Source organism: Sebastes fasciatus, chromosome 15, assembly GCF_043250625.1.
Source record: "Sebastes fasciatus isolate fSebFas1 chromosome 15, fSebFas1.pri, whole genome shotgun sequence".
Taxonomy (NCBI): domain Eukaryota; kingdom Metazoa; phylum Chordata; class Actinopteri; order Perciformes; family Sebastidae; genus Sebastes; species Sebastes fasciatus.
Genome location: NC_133809.1, coordinates 3,599,507 through 3,622,183, shown reverse-complemented (window position 1 = coordinate 3,622,183; position 22,677 = coordinate 3,599,507). Strand labels below are relative to the sequence as shown.

The following is a 22,677-nucleotide window of genomic DNA, read 5'->3' as shown; positions in this document are numbered from 1 at the left end:
CCGATTGGTGGACAACCTGCTCTACCCTCTGAGCCACAGCCGCCCCGGGTCACCTCTGTTAGCTGGACGTTCAGATCGGTAGTTGTAGAGAAGTGGGTCACCTCTTTTAGCTGGACGTTCAGATCGGTAGTTGTGGAGAGGTGGGTCAGTTCTGTTAGCTGGACGTTCAGATCGGTAGTTGTAGAGAAGTGGGTCAGTTCTGTTAGCTGGACGTTCAGATCGGTAGTTGTGGAGAAGTGGGTCAGCTCTGTTAGCTGGACGTTCAGATCGGTAGTTGTGGAGAGGTGGGTCAGCTCTGTTAGCTGGACGTTCAGATCGGTAGATGTGGAGAGGTGGGTCACCTCTGTTAGCTGGACGTTCAGATCGGTAGTTGTGGAGAGGTGGGTCACCTCTGTTAGCTGGACGTTCAGATCGGTAGTTGTGGAGAGGTGGGTCAGCTCTGTTAGCTGGACGTTCAGATCGGTAGTTGTAGAGAAGTGGGTCAGCTCTGTTAGCTGGACGTTCAGATCGGTAGATGTGGAGAGGTGGGTCAGCTCTGTTAGCTGGACGTTCAGATCGGTAGTTGTGGAGAGGTGGGTCAGCTCTGTTAGCTGGACGTTCAGATCGGTAGATGTGGAGAGGTGGGTCACCTCTGTTAGCTGGTTGGCCAACTTTTCTCTCACTGAAGTGCAGAACTCCGGTAGAGCTTTCTCCCCAAAAAGTTGCAACCAGGCAGTTCATATTTTGGATCAAGTGTATTAATGAGTCTTTTCGGGCTTTTCAACTACGCTAACCGGCGTTGTGATGTAGTTGTTTACAGCGGCCGTGATTTCTTTGCATTTTACACTTTTTGTCATATGGGATTGCTTTGGAAAGCGAGGAAGCCAGAGTCATTTGCTTCTTGACTGGTTCTGGTTGCTTTGGTTGTGTTCTCGCTACCGTACTCGCTTTGCCGCTTCAGTTCTTTTGCTTTCTCCGAGCTCCGGGCTCCGGGCTCCATCTCTCTCCACTGCTTCCATCCAAATACAAAAACACGCCGGCCGAATACGTCACACACTCGCCCAGGAGAGAGGTCTGGATGGAGGCGTAGTCTGTGACGTATGTGTGTCTGAGAGGGAGCCGGAGGAAGAGAAGGAAATGCCAAAGCGAGTCTCATGCCGCAGGGTGGCTTAAAAACATTACATGACAATTTGTAGTCGATGTTCGCGATATTCATTTCATACACCGCGCGGGACAAGCCGCGATACATCGACTATATTCAATATATCGCCTACCCCTACCTTCCAGCATGGTTACGTTCATCTTTTCTGTCGCTGACAGACACTAAAGTCAGTAAAATCAACTTCCTTTCCTTGTAGACCAGAACAGCTGTGAATGTTTGGGCCTTTACATCCTTATAATACTCATATTGTCCTAGAATGATCCCACATGATGGAGTTAAAGTGGGAAGTACTTTAAAAAGAGGAGGGAAATCATTGAGAGGGAACAGAATCTACTTTTACTTAACTTCTCTGATTCCTACTTGGTAGTGTCTGTGTATTCATCAGTGGATGTTTGATAATCTAATCTCCCACCCTGGTGGTCTTTCTCTCTTGTTTACTAGACGGAGTACAGAAAGCTCCGTGAGGCCCCGCAGAAAGTCAAAAAGTCCTCCTCCTGATTTCAAAGAAATATCCTCTCTCATGTAAGTTTTTATTTACATTAAAATGTAACTGCATTCATGAGCATTTTGCACACACAGTTGGGTTAGGTAAATAATAATAGGTTAGGTAAATAAGGGTATTATATATTATAACTATTTATTAACTGATTAAATACTTGAGTTGAGGACACACCTGTTCTGAGTCTTATCTGGGTTGTGAAAGATGAAATATCAGTGTTCAGATGCAGCCACCAGGTTTGTTACTAAAACACTGAGGGGTGAATTCACAAAATGATTGTGCGGCTTTTGTAGCCGCTAAACCTGCACAAATAAGACAAAAAGAAACTCTCAAAGAGGGTGAAATACACCCGTAACTGTGCTGCTTAGCCAACAGCGTCTCGGTGCTCCTGTGATAATTACACATATTTAAATTAGGTAATATTCTGACATTTGGCACAAAATTGTCCCTTTTCTATTCAAATGAGTAGAACTGCCCCTCTTAGTGGATTAGTTGAATAATTAGTTGTTTTGGTCTCAGTCGACTTAGATTTCTTTAGTTGATTAGTTGTTTTTTATGCTCTTTTCATGCTGAATGACGTATTTCCCGTAAACTTCTGAGCACATCTCTGGTAAACAGCAGATTTAAAGTGGTGCTTTAGTGAGATTCTTTGTGGAGAAACTCAGTTTTACAGATCTGTCCATTAAATCAACTGATCGATTAGTCGATGAAATTGTACGAGTGTTAGTCTTTGGTCGAGGACAGCCCTACAAATGAGCCTCATTGCAAAAACCGTCCAAGTCTTGCAGCGCTAATAGCCACCTCTAAACTCTGATGGCCTCCTCCTGAAATATACAGATATTTATTAAAATACCAAACTCCAAAAGAGACCATTCCAGCTCTTTGCTCCAGTGTGTCCCTTTGACAGATCCATGTAAGTGTCTTGTAGGTAAAAATGTGTTTTTCTGATGATCACATGAATAATAGAGAGTTTATTATCAGAAGGACACTGTTACTCTACCAGATATCTTAAATATCTGTTAACAAAGTGATTGTTGGAGCCATAATGTAGTTTGTTTTATTTGATCCTTCCTTCAACACAAGGTGACATGCAGTTCTGACATTGACCACAGGGTGGAGCATTAATGTAGGAAGTGTATATAGGTAAACTCCTCAGGTGATGACAGTCAGGTGTGTGAGACGGGACTGTTCACAGAAAGTAGCATCATTTTCATTTCATTTTGTACAGTCACACATCACATGTAGAACCTCTTCTGCTTTATTCCACACCCTGTTATCATGTTTGAAATCAAGTTGGTTTTAATGTTTATTTTCATACTGATGAAGTAACAGTAACTATCACTTGCTGCAGGCCGGACTTTGATTCTTCCTCAGAGGTGAAGGTGGAGTCAGATGATGTTGGTTCGGTCCAGCCTGCAGACGATCCGTGAGTCTAATCTGTTAACCTCATAAACATTCTTTCACACACTTTCTGAATATATCCTGATGAAGCTGTGAACACCATTAAAACCTTTCCAGTAGAGCTGGGCGATATGGCCTAAAAATGATATTGCGATATTACCTTAAAATATCACGATATTTTAAGGTAATATCACGATATACGATATATATCGCGATATTTTCAAATATCCTCTAAGCACTTCATAAATGCTCGATTTAACCCTTTGATGCATACAATCACACCGATATGATGATTCTTATAATCCCTGCAGTAAATGTCTGCATTAAAACCTTGTTGTTTATATTCATTAGTGGTTTCTGTTGGAACTATTTTAATCTTGCATGCAAAAAGGGGGAAATCACAAGTTAAATTTAACAAAACATTATCCAACAGTATTCACTTTAACCAAATAGTTATCTGGCAATACATGCTTTATATATTTTGATAAATACATAACACACACACACACACACACACACACTGTTTTTAATAGTGTGTAATAAGTATAAAGTAACTTCTTGTTATGTTTACCAGTAAGCTGTTATACTATTGCTGATAATAAAAATTATTATTTTCCCAGCAGTGTAGAAAGACTCACCAAACACAAGGTGCAGCCTGTGGCCAAAACTGCAGTCTGGTCCACTTATTCAGGCTGACAGCTTTGGTTCTGTTAGCTGGACGTTCAGATCGGTAGTTGTGGAGAAGTGGGTAAATGGTAAATGGTAAATGGACTTGGACTTGGACTTATATAGCGCTTTTCTAGTCTTCCGACCACTCAAAGCGCTTTACACTACATGTCAGTATTCACCCATTCACACACACATTCATGCACTGATGGCAGAGGCTGCTAAGGTGCCAACTTTGCCCATCAGGATTTAATCTAGATACTCATTCACACACCGATGGCTATGCTTCCGGGAGCAATTTGGGGTTAAGTGTCTTGCTCAAGGACACATCGACATGTGACCCGGAGCAGCCAGGGATCGAACCACCGATCTTCCGATTGGTGGACAACCTGCTCTACCCTCTGAGCCACAGCCGCCCCGGGTCACCTCTGTTAGCTGGACGTTCAGATCGGTAGTTGTAGAGAAGTGGGTCACCTCTTTTAGCTGGACGTTCAGATCGGTAGTTGTAGAGAAGTGGGTCACCTCTTTTAGCTGGACGTTCAGATCGGTAGTTGTGGAGAGGTGGGTCAGTTCTGTTAGCTGGACGTTCAGATCGGTAGTTGTAGAGAAGTGGGTCAGCTCTGTTAGCTGGACGTTCAGATCGGTAGTTGTGGAGAAGTGGGTCAGCTCTGTTAGCTGGACGTTCAGATCGGTAGTTGTGGAGAGGTGGGTCAGCTCTGTTAGCTGGACGTTCAGATCGGTAGTTGTGGAGAGGTGGGTCAGCTCTGTTAGCTGGACGTTCAGATCGGTAGATGTGGAGAGGTGGGTCACCTCTGTTAGCTGGACGTTCAGATCGGTAGTTGTGGAGAGGTGGGTCACCTCTGTTAGCTGGACGTTCAGATCGGTAGTTGTGGAGAGGTGGGTCAGCTCTGTTAGCTGGACGTTCAGATCGGTAGTTGTAGAGAAGTGGGTCAGCTCTGTTAGCTGGACGTTCAGATCGGTAGATGTGGAGAGGTGGGTCAGCTCTGTTAGCTGGACGTTCAGATCGGTAGTTGTGGAGAGGTGGGTCAGCTCTGTTAGCTGGACGTTCAGATCGGTAGATGTGGAGAGGTGGGTCACCTCTGTTAGCTGGTTGGCCAACTTTTCTCTCACTGAAGTGCAGAACTCCGGTAGAGCTTTCTCCCCAAAAAGTTGCAACCAGGCAGTTCATATTTTGGATCAAGTGTATTAATGAGTCTTTTCGGGCTTTTCAACTACGCTAACCGGCGTTGTGATGTAGTTGTTTACAGCGGCCGTGATTTCTTTGCATTTTACACTTTTTGTCATATGGGATTGCTTTGGAAAGCGAGGAAGCCAGAGTCATTTGCTTCTTGACTGGTTCTGGTTGCTTTGGTTGTGTTCTCGCTACCGTACTCGCTTTGCCGCTTCAGTTCTTTTGCTTTCTCCGAGCTCCGGGCTCCGGGCTCCATCTCTCTCCACTGCTTCCATCCAAATACAAAAACACGCCGGCCGAATACGTCACACACTCGCCCAGGAGAGAGGTCTGGATGGAGGCGTAGTCTGTGACGTATGTGTGTCTGAGAGGGAGCCGGAGGAAGAGAAGGAAATGCCAAAGCGAGTCTCATGCCGCAGGGTGGCTTAAAAACATTACATGACAATTTGTAGTCGATGTTCGCGATATTCATTTCATACACCGCGCGGGACAAGCCGCGATACATCGACTATATTCAATATATCGCCTACCCCTACCTTCCAGCATGGTTACGTTCATCTTTTCTGTCGCTGACAGACACTAAAGTCAGTAAAATCAACTTCCTTTCCTTGTAGACCAGAACAGCTGTGAATGTTTGGGCCTTTACATCCTTATAATACTCATATTGTCCTAGAATGATCCCACATGATGGAGTTAAAGTGGGAAGTACTTTAAAAAGATTGTAGAAATCATTGAGTGGGAACAGAATCTACTTTTACTTAACTTCTCTGATTCCTACTTGGTAGTGTCTGTGTATCCAGCAGTGGATGTTTGATAATCTAATCTCCCACCCTGGTGGTCTTTCTCTCTTGTTTACTAGACTGAGTACAGAAAGCTCCGTGAGGCCCCGCAGAAAGTCAAAAAGTCCTCCTCCTGATTTCAAAGAAATATCCTCTCTCATGTAAGTTTTTATTTACATTAAAATGTAACTGCATTCATGAGCATTTTGCACACACAGTTGGGTTAGGTAAATAATAATAGGTTAGGTAAATAAGGGTATTATATATTATAACTATTTATTAACTGATTAAATACTTGAGTTGAGGACACACCTGTTCTGAGTCTTATCTGGGTTGTGAAAGGTGAAATATCAGTGTTCAGATGCAGCCACCAGGTTTGTTACTAAAACACTGAGGGGTGAATTCACAAAAGGATTGTGCAGCTTTTGTAGCCGCTAAACCTGCAGAAATAAGACAAAAAGAAACTCTCAAAGAGGGTGAAATACACCCGTAACTGTGCTGCTTAGCCAACAGCGTCTCGGTGCTCCTGTGATAATTACACATATTTAAATTAGGAAATATTCTGACATTTGGCACAAAATTGTCCCTTTTCTATTCAAATGAGTAGAACTGCCCCTCTTAGTGGATTAGTTGAATAATTAGTTGTTTTGGTCTCAGTCGACTTAGATTTCTTTAGTTGATTAGTTGTTTTTTATGCTCTTTTCATGCTGAATGACGTATTTCCAGTAAACTTCTGAGCACATCTCTGGTAAACAGCAGATTTAAAGTGGTGCTTTAGTGAGATTCTTTGTGGAGAAACTCAGTTTTACAGATCTGTCCATTAAATCAACTGATCGATTAGTCGATGAAATTGTACGAGTGTTAGTCTTTGGTCGAGGACAGCCCTACAAATGAGCCTCATTGCAAAAACCGTCCAAGTCTTGCAGCGCTAATAGCCACCTCTAAACTCTGATGGCCTCCTCCTGAAATATACACATATTTATTAAAATACCAAACTCTAAAAGAGACCATTCCAGCTCTTTGCTCCAGTGTGTCCCTTTGACAGATCCATGTAAGTGTCTTGTAGGTAAAGTGTGTTTTTCTGATGATCACATGAATAACAGAGAGTTTAATATCAGAAGGACACTGTTACTCTACCAGATATCTTAAATATCTGTTAAAGTGATTGTTGGAGCCATAATGTAGTTTGTTTTATTTGATCCTTCCTTCAACACAAGGTGACATGCAGTTCTGACATTGACCACAGGGTGGAGCATTAATGTAGGAAGTGTATATAGGTAAACTCCTCAGGTGATGACAGTCAGGTGTGTGAGACGGGACTGTTCACAGAAAGTAGCATCATTTTCATTTCATTGTGTACAGTCACACATCACATGTAGAACCTCTTCTGCTTTATTCCACACCCTGTTATCATGTTTGAAATCAAGTTGGTTTTAATGTTAATTTTCATACTGATGAAGTAACAGTAACTATCACTTGCTGCAGGTCTGACTTGGATTCTTCCTCAGAGGTGAAGTTGGAGAAGGAGGAGGAGGTTGTGACAGTTGATGGTGGTTCGGTCCAGCCTACAGACGATCCGTGAGTCTAATCTGTTAACCTCATAAACATTCTTTCTCACTCTTTTTGAATATATCCTGATGAAGCTGTGAACATCATTAAAACCTTTCCAGCATGGTTACATTCATCTTTTCTGTCGCTGACAGACACTAAAGTCAGTAAAATCATCTTCCTTTTCTTGTAGACCAGAACAGCTGTGAATGTTTGGGCCTTTACATCCTTATAATACTCATATTGTCCTAGAATGATCCCACATGATGGAGTTAAAGTGGGAACTACTTTAAAAAGATTGTAGAAATCATTGAGTGGGAACAGAATCTACTTTTACTTAGATTCTCTGATGCCTACTTGGTAGTTTCTGTGTATTCAGCAGTGGATGTTTAATAATCTAATCTCCCACCCTAGTGGTCTTTCTCTCTTGTCTACTAGATCCTGTACCATTGAAACGTCCTTTGTCTCCGGTGTGTCCATGAAGAGTGATATGTCCTATGATCGACTCACTGATTCCCGTCTCAAGTAAGCTTTAATTAACATTAAAATGTAACTGCATTGATTGACACGGTTAAGGTTAAATAACATACTTGGTTAAACCTACAGTCGGCAACTTTTCTCATTTTCCAGCTAAACCGTGCACTACAAGATGTTTCTGAAAACATCTGAGGAGAGAAAAAGGCATTAATGTAACATAATATTGATTCATATTTGATCAGCGCTGCCTAGTTTGACCGTTTGGTCGAAGTTCGGGAATGATTGACAGCTGCTCAGAGACGGCAGACTCCAGATCAGCTCTGATTGGTTGATTTCCTCAGTGAAATCCTGCAGATGCCGTTAGGAGCACCGGAGGACACAGAGGAACATGATTTACTACTGTCACGATATAGTGACCGTTTTATAAAAATAACTTTTTTTAATCATATTTGCTCCATTTCTACCCACTGCAGCTTTAAATGTCAGGGTTTAGGTTATCGTTTATCATTCTATCTTTTTTTTACCTGCTTACATACTTGAGTTGAAGACACACCTGTGCACATGCACCTACAGTTTCTTGGTTATGAGTCTTTTCCTGATAAGGTGAAACATCAGCATGCAGATGCAGCTACCAGGTGAACACTGAGTTCTAGCAACATTAGAGTTGTAACTAAAGTTCAGTTGTTTTATTTCTGCGTGGCATGGCGTCATACAGAGTTTAGATTATGATGTTTGCTTATCACAATAACATGAGGCCACGCAGAAAGTCAAAAAGTCCCCCTCTTGATTTCAAAGAAGAATCCTCTCACAAGTAAGTTTTTATTAACATTAAATGTAACTGCATTCATGAACATTTTGCACACACACAGTTGGGTTAGGTAAATAATAATAGGTTAGGTAAATAAGGTTATTATATATTATAACTATTTATTAACTGATTAAATACTTGAGTAGAGGACACACCTGTTCTGAGTCTTATCAGGGTTGTGAAAGGTGAAATATCAGTGTTCAGATGCAGCCACCAGGTTTGTTACTAAAACACTGAGGGGTGAATTAACAACAGGATTGTGCGGCTTTTGTAGCCGCTAAACCTGCACAAATAAGACAAAAAGAAACTCTGAAAGAGGGTGAAATACACCCGTAACTGTGCTGCTTAGCCAACAGCGTCTCGGTGCTCCTGTGATAATTACACATATTTAAATTAAGAAATATTCTGACATCTGGTGCAAAATTGTCCCTTTTCTATTCAAATGAGTAGAACTGCCCCTCTTAGTGGATTAGTTGAATAATTAGTTGTTTTGGTCTCAGTCGACTTAGATTTCTTTAGTTGATTAGTTGTTTTTTATGCTCTTTTCATGCTGAATGTCGTATTTCCAGTAAACTTCTGAGCACATCTCTGGTAAACAGCAGATTTAAAGTGGTGCTTTAGTGAGATTCTTTGTGGAGAAACTCCGTTTTACAGATCTGTCCATTAAATCAACTAATCGATTAGTCGATGAAATTGTACGAGTGTTAGTCTTTGGTCGAGGACAGCCCTACAAATGAGCCTCATTGCAAAAAACGTCCAAGTCTTGCAGCGCTAATAGCCACCTCTAAACTCTGATGGCCTCCTCCTGAAATATACAGATATTTATTAAAATACCAAACTCCAAAAGAGACCATTCCAGCTCTTTGCTCCAGTGAGTCCCTTTGACAGATCCATCTAAGTGTCTTGTAGGTAAAGTGTGTTTTTCTGATGATCACATGAATAACAGAGAGTTTATTATCAGAAGGACACTGTTACTCTACCAGATATCTTAAATATCTGTTAACAAAGTGATTGTTGGAGCCATAATGTAGTTTGTTTTATTTGATCCTTCCTTCAACACAAGGTGACATGCAGTTCTGACATTGACCACAGGGTGGAGCATTAATGTAGGAAGTGTATATAGGTAAACTCCTCAGGTGATGACAGTCAGGTGTGTGAGACGGGACTGTTCACAGAAAGTAGCATCATTTTCATTTCATTTTGTACAGTCACACATCACATGTAGAACCTCTTCTGCTTTATTCCACACCCTGTTATCATGTTTGAAATCAAGTTGGTTTAATGTTTATTTTCATACTGATGAAGTAACAGTAACTATCACTTGCTGCAGGCTGGACTTTGACTCTTCCTCAGAGGTGGAGAAGAAGGAGAAGGTTGTGACAGACGATGGTGGTTCGGTCCAGCCTACAGACGATCCGTGAGTCTAATCTGTTAACCTCATAAACATTCTTTCTCACTCTTTTTGAATATATCCTGATGAAGCTGTGAACATCATTAAAACCTTTCCAGCATGGTTACATTCATCTTTTCTGTCGCTGACAGACACTAAAGTCAGTAAAATCATCTTCCTCTTCTTGTAGACCAGAACAGCTGTGAATGTTTGGGCCTTTACATCCTTATAATACTCATATTGTCCTAGAATGATCCCACATGATGGAGTTAAAGTGGGAACTACTTTAAAAAGATTGTAGAAATCATTGAGTGGGAACAGAATCTACTTTTACTTAACTTCTCTGATGCCTACTTGGTAGTTTCTGTGTTTCCAGCAGTGGATGTTTGATAATCTAATCTCCCACCCTGGTGGTCTTTCTCTCTTGTCAGAAACTCAATCAGTCCCACAAATAAGACAAAAAGAAACTCTCAAAGAGGGTGAAATACACCCGTAACTGTGCTGCTTAGCCAACAGCGTCTCGGTGCTCCTGTGATAATTACACATATTTAAATTAGGAAATATTCTGACATTTGGTGCAAAATTGTCCCTTTTCTATTCAAATGAGTAGAACTGCCCCTCTTAGTGGATTAGTTGAATAATTAGTTGTTTTGGTCTCAGTCGACTTAGATTTCAGGGCATAAACTGCTGTTCAAAGAAATGACTGACAGCACATAAACATACACGGTTATCTGAAGTTAGGAGCGTTTGCTGAATCTGACGTGACACACTTGTACGACGGTACGAAAAGAAGTATGAGAAAGTTAAGATAAGAATATGAAGATGTTCTTGCATGAGGTCCGTTGTTTGTTGTAGCTATTATGGGACTCAGGACTATTTATTTATAGGAAATTGTGACATTAGTACATTGTCCCTACTTGTTATTTTATCTATCTTTCTTTCTGTTATTCCATCTCTCTTTATCTAGTATTTCTCAAATTAGTTTCAATAAAACTGACAAATTCACAACATGCTGTATATTATCGTGATATAAATTTACATTTGGCATGATAGACATGTTTATCCATATTGCCCACCTACACTTGCAGCTTAAATCTTAGTACCCACTGTATGCATTTTAAATAATGTGCTGTGTTTTTAACAGGAAACAGCAGCTGCGAGCAGCAGCAATAACTGCAGGAGGAGCAGTAGGAGGAGCAGCAGTAGGAGCAGCATTAGCAGTAGGAGCAGTAGCAGCAGCTCCAGCATTACTAGCAGCAGTAGGAGTAGCAGCAGCAGTAGGATTAGCAGCAGTAGTAGGAGCAGTAGTAGGAGCAGCAGCAGCAGCTCCAGCAGCTCCAGCAGCTCCAGCAGCTCCAGCAGCTCCAGCAGCTCCAGCAGCTCCAGCAGCTGCAGCAGCTCCAGCAGCTGCAGCAGCTCCAGCAGCTGCAGCAGCTCCAGCAGCTGCAGCAAGTCAAATACCACCGCTTTGTCACGTCCCTCGGCTTCTGATACCAAGACACAAGCATTAGGCTACACATCAATGGGCACAGGTCCTCCTTTAGATGCTTTGCGGCCGTATTTGACGGATGAGAACGGGGCCAACGAATGTTGCATCTTATACCTTTAAGAAAAGTTCTCTTTAAACAAAGCAAATCCATTTAAACACCAACAATCATTTCTATTGTTATGCTGAGTTTGTTTTAACCTGCTGTGGTTCCAGCTTTGAGCTTGTTGGCCTTATACCTTTTTGTGTCATTAATACCAAAGAAAACAACATTCAGCAGCTGTAACATTTATAACATTATATCATATATTTTATACGCTGCTCACCTAATAATTAAATTGTTGTTTGATACGAGACTTTTATATACTGAGGGGTTCTTGTGATGAAGTCATTTTAAAATGAAGATCAGCTTGATTATATCGTCTTCTATTGGAGAATCCTAACTGGTAGCGAACGCTATGCAACGTTTTGAGCTGAACTTTTGTTGGACGCCCTGTTCCTATTTTTTTTATGTTGCTTGTGTTGAGAGTGCCACAACGTGGATGAAGAATATTTATATTTTTATCTGGATGCATTGTGAGTGTCAGAGGCAAAATCAGTTTGATTATATTGTTTTCTATGAATAGCAGATAGATCCTGTCTTGTTCCAACAGTATGACGATACCTCGTCATACTGTTGGATCTCCTGTGAAGACTTCAAGTCTTTTTTTGTATTATTATTATTCTGTTGAGATTAAAATCAAGTGTTCATACATTTGTGGAGTCGATTGTGTGTTTTTGAAAAGGGGATTCATCCATTAGCAGATAAACAGAAGGGAAACATCGTCTGGTATAAAAATCTATGATTCAGAAGCTGCAGCTTCCTGAGAAACTTGATTTGACTAACTCACACTGCTGAAGCCTCAAATTAACTTCAAATAAAGCTTTGAATTTTTAATTAGAAGTTTAAAGTAGCATAAAATGGAAAAAAATAAAGAACAAGTACTTCAACATTTATTTTATAACTACTTTAAAAATACTTTATTTATAAATATTTTGTATTTCATTTTATTTAACAGGGAAACACCAAGAGGGAATTTCATACCAAAAACACCATAACTTTGGAAGATACCAGCTTGATTTGATTAACTTACACTGCTGAAGTCTCATATTTACTTTAAATAAACCTTTGCTTTTTTTAAAAAATTAGAAGTATAAAGTAGCATAAAATGGAAAAGGTAAAGTACAAAAAAATATTTTATAACTACTTTATTTTATTCTATTCCCTAACTGTCCATTTAAAAGCAGGGACATAAGAAGTGCCATTACATAAGTAGGGGTTTCTGTTGCCAGTGTTAACTCTTTATATGAAAAAATTGAGCTAATTCTACATTTTTATGACACCCAACTTAAGCCATACTTTGACCTCACATTTCTAAAAACGGACCCACTTTTAATATTTTTATGTAGATTAAACAACACCTTGCCACCTTGCCACCCCTCCAGTCCGAGTTGGTCTCGTCCGTGTGTCCAGCATCAAACGCACATGTTGGGTGTGTTGTGTTGAGGATTGCAGCGATATTACAGCATTTAGTGAACCTCTGCGCTGTTACGTTGCTGTCTGCTCTCTAATTATCACCGTTACAATGCGTTAAGTGTTACAGGCATTGAGAAACACTGAAAACAATCAGCTTTATAGTAGAAAACACTTGTTGTGAGGAGGTTGACACGCGTCCCAGCGTGTCTGCAGACGGTTCCTGTTCACCTGTGAAGGTATGTACACCGACACTCTCATGATGTGTTTAATGACCTGAGAGGCTGCTCGTTCATTCCATCATTCCATCATGTTCATGTGTGTTAAAGTGTGAACTGAAGTGGGTTTATCCGGCTAACAGAGGGTCAGGGTATTATCAGATAATCCATAATTAATTTGTAATTTAAAAACGAACATTGATTATGGATTATCTGATAATACCCAGACCCTCCTTTTATTTGGGTTTTGCATTTTTCTCAGGTTATTAGCTTTTAAAAAGTACCCTTGAAAAATAAAGAGTTAAAGAAGAACATGTCTGATCTTCTGACATCTGATCTAATCAGCTTGAACACATCTTGGAAATAATCAAGAGTCTTGAAATCAGTTTTCTGCAACATTTCGGAATTTGAAGCGCCCAAATCAAGTCCCCAGGAAGAGCGCCGGTCGCCGATCCCAACTTTCGTAGTGTCCAAACGGTGGTACTGCAACTTCTGTGTCCGTCACGTGATACCATTGGGCCCAAAAAGACTTTTCCCATTGACTTACATTGGGAAAGAGACGTCTGTAACTCAGCGGATACATTTTTTTGAGGTGAATCAACTTCCCAGTACGAACACTTGAATAGCCCTCATTGACCATAATAAAGTGTTAATATCTCCCCTGTGAAAGATTAACAAATCACCTCGGGACTATATATCAGATTCCAGTGTGGACTTTACCTTCAGATTTCACCTGTGTTGACTTTGATGAGAGTTTAGGGTTTACTGTAAGTAGTTCGTTTTGCCTCTTGTTCACCTGTATCGCAGTGTTTTCCACCATCTAAAGGTATTGTAACTAAGTCTTTTATATACTTTAATTAATCTTATTCTATCATCTGTTTAATTATATTATTCAATCTGCTCAACAGAAAAACAGATCAGAATTTTTATTTTGTGGAGTGAAAAAAGGAGAACGACAGTGTGCTTCAGGCGACTGTTTTACTCGTCTTCACATGAAAACAAAACTAGTTTTATTTCTGTTTTTCTGTTTTTCTCTTTTTTTCTCTCTGTCTAATAATCTAATCTCCCACCCTGGTGGTCTTTCTCTCTTGTCTACTAGAACCCTGTACCAGCAAAATGCCCCCTGTCAAGTAAGCTTTAATTAACATTAAAATGTAACTGCATTAATTGACACGGTTAAGGTTAAATAACATACTTGGTTAAAACTACAGTTGGTAACTTTTATAAAAAATAACTTTTTGTCCTGTTTGCCCAAACTGTCACTATATCCTGTAATATAATCTGTAAAAAAATCTGGTTCCTCTTCAAGACTGTTAGAGACAAAAATGAGATGATTACAGGGTCGTGTGTGATTATCTTTCTTCCAGATGCTCAGAACGTCGGCGTACTAGGTCTGACCAGTTACAAGATCTCTTAAATGTTAAAGAAAACCGTCCACCTCCTAACCAGAAGTAAGTTTTTACTGACATTAAAATGTTGCCTCATTATGAACATTGTGTACAGTCACACATCACATGTAGAACCTCTTCTGCTTTATTCCACACCCTGTTATCATGTTTGAAATCAAGTTGGTTTTTCATACTTTCACCTAGAAACTCCACTCAAACTATAAAATGTTCCACATCTTCCGTAGGTGCTGGCTATTATTCAACTTTTAAATCAGATTTAACTTTGTTTGGAGCTTCTCAGACTTCTACATCAGTGTGTAATGCGCTCCGTAGAGTGATGACATCAGAACTAGAGTGTGGTCGTTTAACTGAGCAAAACAAGTGGACAAAAGCTGAAACTCAACCTGCATTTATCTTTCTCTGTTTTCTTACTGGTCACACAACAACTTACACAACTGGTCTCTGTTTGGGCCTTTACCCCGTATAATACTCATATTATGATGGAGTTAAGTTCTGGAAACTTCTCTCTTTTATAATAAATAACTTTTTGTCATGTTTGCCCAAACTGTCACTATATCCTGTAATATAATCTGTAAAAAATCTGATTCCTCTGCAAGACTGTTAGAGACAAAAATAAAATGATTACAGGGTCGTGTGTGATTATCTTTCTTCCAGACGCTCAGAACGTCGGCGTACTAGGTCTGGCCAGTTACAAGATCTCTTAAATGTTAAAGAAAACCGTCCACCTTCTAACCAGAAGTAAGTTTTTACTGACATTAAAATGTGATTGCACACATTTTACAGACACTTTCTGATTTGTAAAGTTTTATACAAATCATCTCATAATCATTAACAAATACAATATAGTATATAATGTTATGTTTGGAACAATAAACTGTTACACACACACACACACACACTCGCTAACATTATAGCATTACTAAATATTACTAAACATTAATAATAATTTGGTTCTTTAACAGTAAAATAACTAAACTAAATTTTAAGTAACTATCAATTTACCAGTTATATATATATATATATATATTAATTATTATTATACCCCCGTGACCACGTAGTCGGGTATATACAGCTCCATGTGTCCGTCCGTTTTGTTTCCAGAGCAGAATTCAGAAACTGTTTAACTTAGGAACATCACATTTGGTCTGATGGTTGACAGGGTGGTCTAGTTGTGTCTTTTGGGGGTTAGAAGTCCAGGGTGCCCTAAACTTCCAACATTTTGTGCACCCTGGACTTGAGGTAGGTGAGCGAATAACTAGCTAGATTGTGCTCAATAGAATAATTCTATTAGGTCCAAAAGGGAAAAACCTTTTGTCTTGTTTTTAATGGTGGCTATAAATGATGGTTATGATACAGTGTTATGGTGACATGTACAGGTGGTAATAAAGTTTATTACTAACTACACTGTTAAAAATTAATTTATTACTTTACCTGTAAGTATCACCTTCGTGTGTTGAGCGGTTGGGTTTAAGTAGTCCATTAGTTTCACTTTTGCCTCTTGTTCATCTGTATCACAGTGTTTTCCACCATCTAAAGGTATTGTAACTAAGTCTTTTATATACTTTAATTAATCTTTTTCTATCATCTGCTCAACAAAAAAACAAAACAGATCAGAATTTTTTATTTTGTGTGATAGAAACAAGGAGAACGACAGTGTGCTTCAGGCGACTGTTTTACTCGTCTTCACATGAAAACAAAAATAGTTTTATTTCTGTTTTTCTGTTTTTCTCTTCAGGTCATTTATTTTGTTGTTTAACTGAGCAAAAAGAGTGGACAAAAGCTGAAACTCAACCTGCATTTATCTTTCTCTATTTTAAGACTATAAAATGGAACAATCGATGACGAACACACAAACAACAGCAGCTAATTCTTCCATTAGAGGATTTGAAACCTGCAGATGTTGAAGTTTACTTGATATAACCACAATGTCAGATCAATGTGCTGCTCAGCTTGTTTTACCTCGTCTCATGGACTTTACACCCTGATCATATTTATATTGTCCTAGAATGATCCCACATGATGGAGTTAAAGTGGAAAGTACTTTAAAAAGATTGTAGAAATCATTGAGTGGGAACAGAATCTACTTTAACTTATCTTTTCTGATGCCTACTTGGTAGTTTCTGTGTCTGGATGTCTAATAATCTAATCTCCCACCCTGGTGGTCTTTCTCTCTTGTCTACTAGAGTCTGTACCAGCGAAATGTCCCTTCTAAAGTAAGCTTTAATTTACATTAAAATGTAACTGCATTGATTGACACGGTTAAGGTTAAATAACATACTCGGTTAAAACTACAGTCGGCAACTTTTATAAAAAATAACTTTTTGTCCTGTTTGCCCAAACTGTCACTATATCCTGTAATATAATCTGTAAAAAAATCAGGTTCCTCTGCAAGACTGTTAGAGACAATGAGATGATTACAGGGTCCTGTGTGATTATCTTTCTTCCAGACGCTCAGAACGTCGGCGTACTAGGTCTGGCCAGTTACAAGATCTCTTAAATGTTAAAGAAAGCCGCCCCTCTCCTAAAAAGAAGTAAGTTTTTACTGACATTAAAATGTTGCCTCATTATGAACATTGTGTACAGTCACACATCACATGTAGAACCTCTTCTGCTTTATTCCACACCCTGTTATCATGTTTGAAATCAAGTTGGTTTAATGTTTATTTTCATACTGATGAAGTAACAGTAACTATCACTTGCTGCAGGCTGGACTTTGACTCTTCCTCAGAGGTGGAGAAGGAGAAGAAGGAGAAGGAGAAGAGTTGAAACCCCCGCACCGAGGATTTCTAAAAAAGATCCTCTGCATGTAAGTTTTTATTAACATTAAAATGTAACTGCATTCATGAACATTTTGCACACACACAGTTGGGTTAGGTAAATAATAATAGGTTAGGTAAATAAGGTTATTATATATTATAACTATTCATTAAGTGATTAAATACTTGAGTTGAGGACACACCTGTTCTGAGTCTTATCTGGGTTGTGAAAGGTGAAATATCAGTGATCAGATGCAGCCACCAGGTTTGTTACTAAAACACTGAGGGGTGAATTCACAAAAGGATTGTGCGGCTTTTGTAGCCGCTAAACCTGCACAAATAAGACAAAAAGAAACTCTCAAAGAGGGTGAAATACACCCGTAACTGTGCTGCTTAGCCAACAGCGTCTCGGTGCTCCTGTGATAATTACACATATTTAAATTAGGAAATATTCCTAATTGTCCCTTTTCTATTCAAATGAGTAGAACTGCCCCTCTTAGTGGATTAGTTGAATAATTAGTTGTTTTGGTCTCAGTTGACTTAGATTTCTTTAGTTGATTAGTTGTCTTTTATGCTCTTTTCATGCTGAATGACGTATTTCCAGGAGCACATCTCTGATAAACACCAAAGTTAAAGTGGTTCTTTAGTGAGATTCTTTGTTGAGTCTTTAAATCAACTAATGTTCTAGGCTCTGTGTCTGTTCAGAAAACGTAGTCATGTGGTCGCATTGTGAATTTCAAAGAAAGCCGCCCCTCTCCTAACCAGAAGTAAGTTTTTACTGACATTAAAATGTTGCCTCATTATGAACATGTTTACAGTCACACATCACATGTAGAACCTCTTCTGCTTTATTCCACACTGAAATCCTGCTGCTTTTGCTTTTAATGTTTATTTTCATACTGATGAAGTAACAGTAACTATCACTTGCTGCAGGCCTGAAGATCCAGACATGGACTCTGGACTGAACCACCATCATCTGCTTCAGCCTCCAGACCCTCCGTGAGTCTAATCTGTTAAACTCATAAACATTCTTTCACACTCTTTTTGAATATATCCTGATGAAGCTGTGAACATCATTAAAACCTTTCCAGCATGGTTACATTCATCTTTTCTGTCGCTGACAGACACTAAAGTCAGTAAAATCAACTTCCTTTTCTTGTAGACCAGAACAGCTGTGAATGTTTGGGCCTTTACATCCTTATAATACTCATATTGTCCTAGAATGATCCCACATGATGGAGTTAAAGTGGGAAGTACTTTAAAAAGAGGAGGGAAATCATTGAGAGGGAACAGAATCTACTTTTACTGAAATTCTCTGATGCCTACTTGGTAGTTTCTGTGTTTCCAGCAGTGGATGTTTAATAATCTAATCTCCCACCCTGGTGGTCTTTCTCTCTTGTCTACTAGATCTTCTACCAGTGATACGTCCCTTGACTCCGATGTGTCCATGAAGAGTGATATGTCAAATGGTCGACTCATTAATTTCCCTGTCAAGTAAGCTTTAATTAACATTAAAGTGTAACTGCATTGATTGACACGGTTAAGGTTAAATAACATACTTGGTTAAAACTACAGTTGGCAACTTTTTAAAAAAATAACTTTTTGTCATGTTTGCCCAAACTGTCACTATATCCTGTAATATAATCTGTAAAAAAATCAGATTCCTCTGCAAGACTGTTAGAGACAAAAATGAGATGATTACGGGGTCGTGTGTGATTATCTTTCTTCCAGATGCTTATGGGAAAGTCAACGTCCTTTGTCGACCAACTCACAAGGTCGGCGTATAAACTGTGAAGAAAGCCGCCCCTCTCCTAAAAAGAAGTAAGTTTTTACTGACATTAAAATGTTGCCTCATTATGAACATTTTGTACAGTCACACATCACATGTAGAACCTCTTCTGCTTTATTCCACACCCTGTTATCATGTTTGATATCAAGTTGGTTTTAATGTTTATTTTCATACTGATGAAGTAACAGTAACTATCACTTGCTGCAGGCCGGACTTTGATTCTTCCTTAGAGGCAAAGAAGAAGAAGAAGAAGGTGAAGAAGGTGAAGGAGATGATGGTGAGAAGATCCCGCACCGATCCCGTACCGAGGATTTCTAAAAAAGATCCTCTCAGATGTAAGTTTTCATTAATATTTAAATGTAACTGCATTCATGAACATTTTGCACACACACAGTTGGGTTAGGTAAATAATAATAGGTTAGGTAAATAAGGTTATTATATATTATAACTATTTATTAACTGATTAAATACTTGAGTAGAGGACACACCTGTTCTGAGTCTTATCTGGGTTGTGAAAGGTGAAATATCAGTGTTCAGATGCAGCCACCAGGTTTGTTACTAAAACACTGAGGGGTGAATTCACAAAAGGATTGTGCGGCTTTTGTAGCCGCTAAACCTGCACAAATAAGACAAAAAGAAACTCTCAAAGAGGGTGAAATACACCCGTAACTGTGCTGCTTAGCCAACAGCGTCTCGGTGCTCCTGTGATAATTACACATATTTAAATTAGGAAATATTCTGACATCTGACAGACGGGAAGTCTTCAGACTGTCTGTGAGTCAAACCTCCATTTACATTCCTTCACACACTTTATGCAATATATTAATGAAGCTGTGAACATCAATAAACTCTTCTATTTTCAGAATACTTTCATTTGTTTTTCTGTCACTTGTATCCAGACTGACAGACGCTAAAGTCACACAATATTCCTATATTGTCCTAGAATGATCCCATATGATGGAGCAGGATGTTAAAGTGATTGATTTTCAGAAGGTGTTTAGTTTTGATTATAACTTATTGATAACTTATGGTAAATTTGATCAACCTATGTGGGAGCATTTCACTATTTTTTCAGACATTTCCTAATTATTTTATCTATAAAGGGTTTCTCAAATTAGTTCACAACATACTGTATGTTATCATGGTATAAAATTACATATACCATGATAGACATGTTTATCCATATCGCCCACCTCCACTTGCAGCTTAAATCTTAGTACCCACTGTATGCATTTTAAATAATGTGCTGTGTTTCTATCAGGAAAAGAGACGAGGTGATCCAACAGTTTGGTGTCTGAAGTGAGATGGAAACAGCGTTGAAGCATCTGCGAATATAAGAAGAAGAAGGCACTTTATTAATTCCCGAGGAGAAATTCTATTTTTTAACTCTGTTATATATTCACATTATGTGTTTCTGATGCTCCTGAAAATCACTTTAAACTCCAATAATGATTGCTTTTATTAGCATGAGTTGCAGTTCTTCAGTTATATAGCAGTTTGTATGTCAGGAAATGATCCTATTTGTATTTGCTAGCTGTACATATGATGCTTAATCCCTTCAGGTGAAGTCTAAATATCTAAATCAGACCGGTTATGTTGGATGTTCGGTTGACTTCAAATTGGTTAATTGCTGGCATTTTGTTGCCAGGTTTGTCTGTCTGTCCTTCTGTTAGCAGGATTACTCCAAAAGTCTGCGATGGATTTGAATGAGTGTAATTCAATTTTGTTTTACTTCCATTCAAAGCATATTTGCCCAGTGCTGCTTTTAATACCAATATCGGTATTTATTTATTAGTAGTAATATCTCAAACAAATTTAACTGAGAAGTTATGGTCATACTGTGTTACAACTAATCAATCTAATGCATTTCAAAACTAACAATTATTACAGTGAGAATAAAATCAAGTGTTACTGATTACATTTGTGGTGTCGATCGTGTCTTCTGGAAAAGTGGATTCATCCATTAACAGATGAATAAAATGAAGAGGAACTGCTATAAAAATATCAGAATCAGAAATATTTTATTGATCTCTGGGAGGAAATTTGGGCGTTAGTTGCTCTTACAGAATATACACATAAATAAATGTAAGAAAATATAAATAAATGAGTAACATGTAAATTATGTAAGTAGTATAAACAAATATATGTAAAGAAATATAAGTAATACAATTTAAGATTAGAATATATGAAATATGTATAAATATTTGCATTAAGACTTGCAATATATAACAAATAACCACAGTGCAAATAATAAATACTGATAATAATTGCTGAGAAGTGGGATCTATGAAGTGTGTTAAATATAAATGCCAGAATGGTATAAATAAGAATATTTCTTGAAATGTACAGTATAAATGCAGTATTAATGAATTATTGCACAAATTATTCATTATTCATCAAATCGTCAAACTTTATTTTTTGACAACTGGTTTAAAAACAACATCTTATTAGTAATCTCTAAACTCTGAAGGCCTCCTCCTGAAATATAAAGATTCTTTTTTAAATTAAAATACCAAATTGTTAAACTATTTTTCAAACAGCTCTTTGCTCCAGTGAGTCCCTTTGACAGATCCATGTAAAAGTCTTGTAGGTAAAGTGTGTTTTTTATCTTTTAATCACATGAATAATATCAGAAAAATCAGAGTTTATTATCAGAAGGACACTGTTACTCTACCAGATATCTTAAATATCTGTTAACAAAGTGATTGTTGGAGCCATAATGTAGTTTGTTTTATTTGATCCTTCCTTCAACACAAGGTGACATGCAGTTCTGACATTGACCACAGGGTGGAGCATTAATGTAGGAAGTGTATATAGGTAAACTCCTCAGGTGATGACAGTCAGGTGTGTGAGACAGGAAGCAAACAGTTTATGAGAGTCTGAATTTGCTGAATGGAAACAGATTGGACAACGCTATCTACATAATGCTGGTGAGCAGACAGTCAAACTGTGAAGAAATGATATACAGCGCACATGGACATTGGTTTATTTGTAGTATTTGTGTTTAAAGTCACTACAGTGAATTTAATTTTATTCCAAATAATAGGGGAGACCAGGGGCAATTGTAACATCCCAAATATCTCAAACAGCTATATATATTTATTTAGATTTTGTATCCATCTATTAATAATGAACCTGACCTGCATGTCTTTAGACTGTGGGAGGAAGTCAGAGAGCACTTTAGGTCCCAGATTGTGGAGATATGGGATCGCCACTGGCTGCAGAATCTCATCCCGATATCTCCCTGCATTGAGATGGCCTTCAATGATGACAAACCTTGTTTTGCCAGTGAGGGAGATGCCCCCCCCCACACCATGACACTGCCCCCACCAAAAGCTGTTACTCCATCGGTGCAACAATCAGTATAACAGGAGAATACACTGTTTACCATTGACAGAGCATTTTGGCAAATGTTTCTTGGGTGCTACCCACATAATCAGCTGTGCTGCTCATCCCACAAATGCATGATCCTTATAAGTTGGACATCATTGTGAAGGTAAATAAACAGGCTTTCCAACCATGTAAAATACAATGACCATTAGCATTGGAACAACAGAGAAATAATCCACCAAACACAAGTTTACCAACTTTGTTTCCCAGTTTAT

At 38.7% G+C, this 22,677-nt stretch overlaps 1 protein-coding gene and 2 long non-coding RNA genes across 3 annotated transcripts in view; all 3 read left to right on the top strand.

Annotated features, from left to right (window-relative positions):
• The window catches only part of LOC141783620 (uncharacterized), a 218,608-nt gene that overhangs the window by 14,672 nt on the left and 181,259 nt on the right, over positions 1 to 22,677 (top strand). The window contains exons 10-14 of the mRNA XM_074661012.1: positions 1,583 to 1,663; positions 2,992 to 3,066; positions 5,759 to 5,839; positions 7,164 to 7,256; positions 7,665 to 7,751. Coding sequence (XP_074517113.1) covers positions 1,583 to 1,663; positions 2,992 to 3,066; positions 5,759 to 5,839; positions 7,164 to 7,256; positions 7,665 to 7,751 — 417 coding nt within the window. The remainder of the gene's footprint in view (positions 1 to 1,582; positions 1,664 to 2,991; positions 3,067 to 5,758; positions 5,840 to 7,163; positions 7,257 to 7,664; positions 7,752 to 22,677) is intronic.
• On the top strand, positions 14,283 to 17,039 carry LOC141783636 (uncharacterized). The gene is made up of 3 exons (XR_012597320.1): positions 14,283 to 14,569; positions 15,182 to 15,265; positions 16,975 to 17,039. It is a non-coding gene; the product is annotated as an uncharacterized LOC141783636 (long non-coding RNA).
• LOC141783637 (uncharacterized) lies at positions 19,432 to 20,992 on the top strand. Its single transcript, XR_012597321.1, has 2 exons — positions 19,432 to 20,203; positions 20,340 to 20,992. It is a non-coding gene; the product is annotated as an uncharacterized LOC141783637 (long non-coding RNA).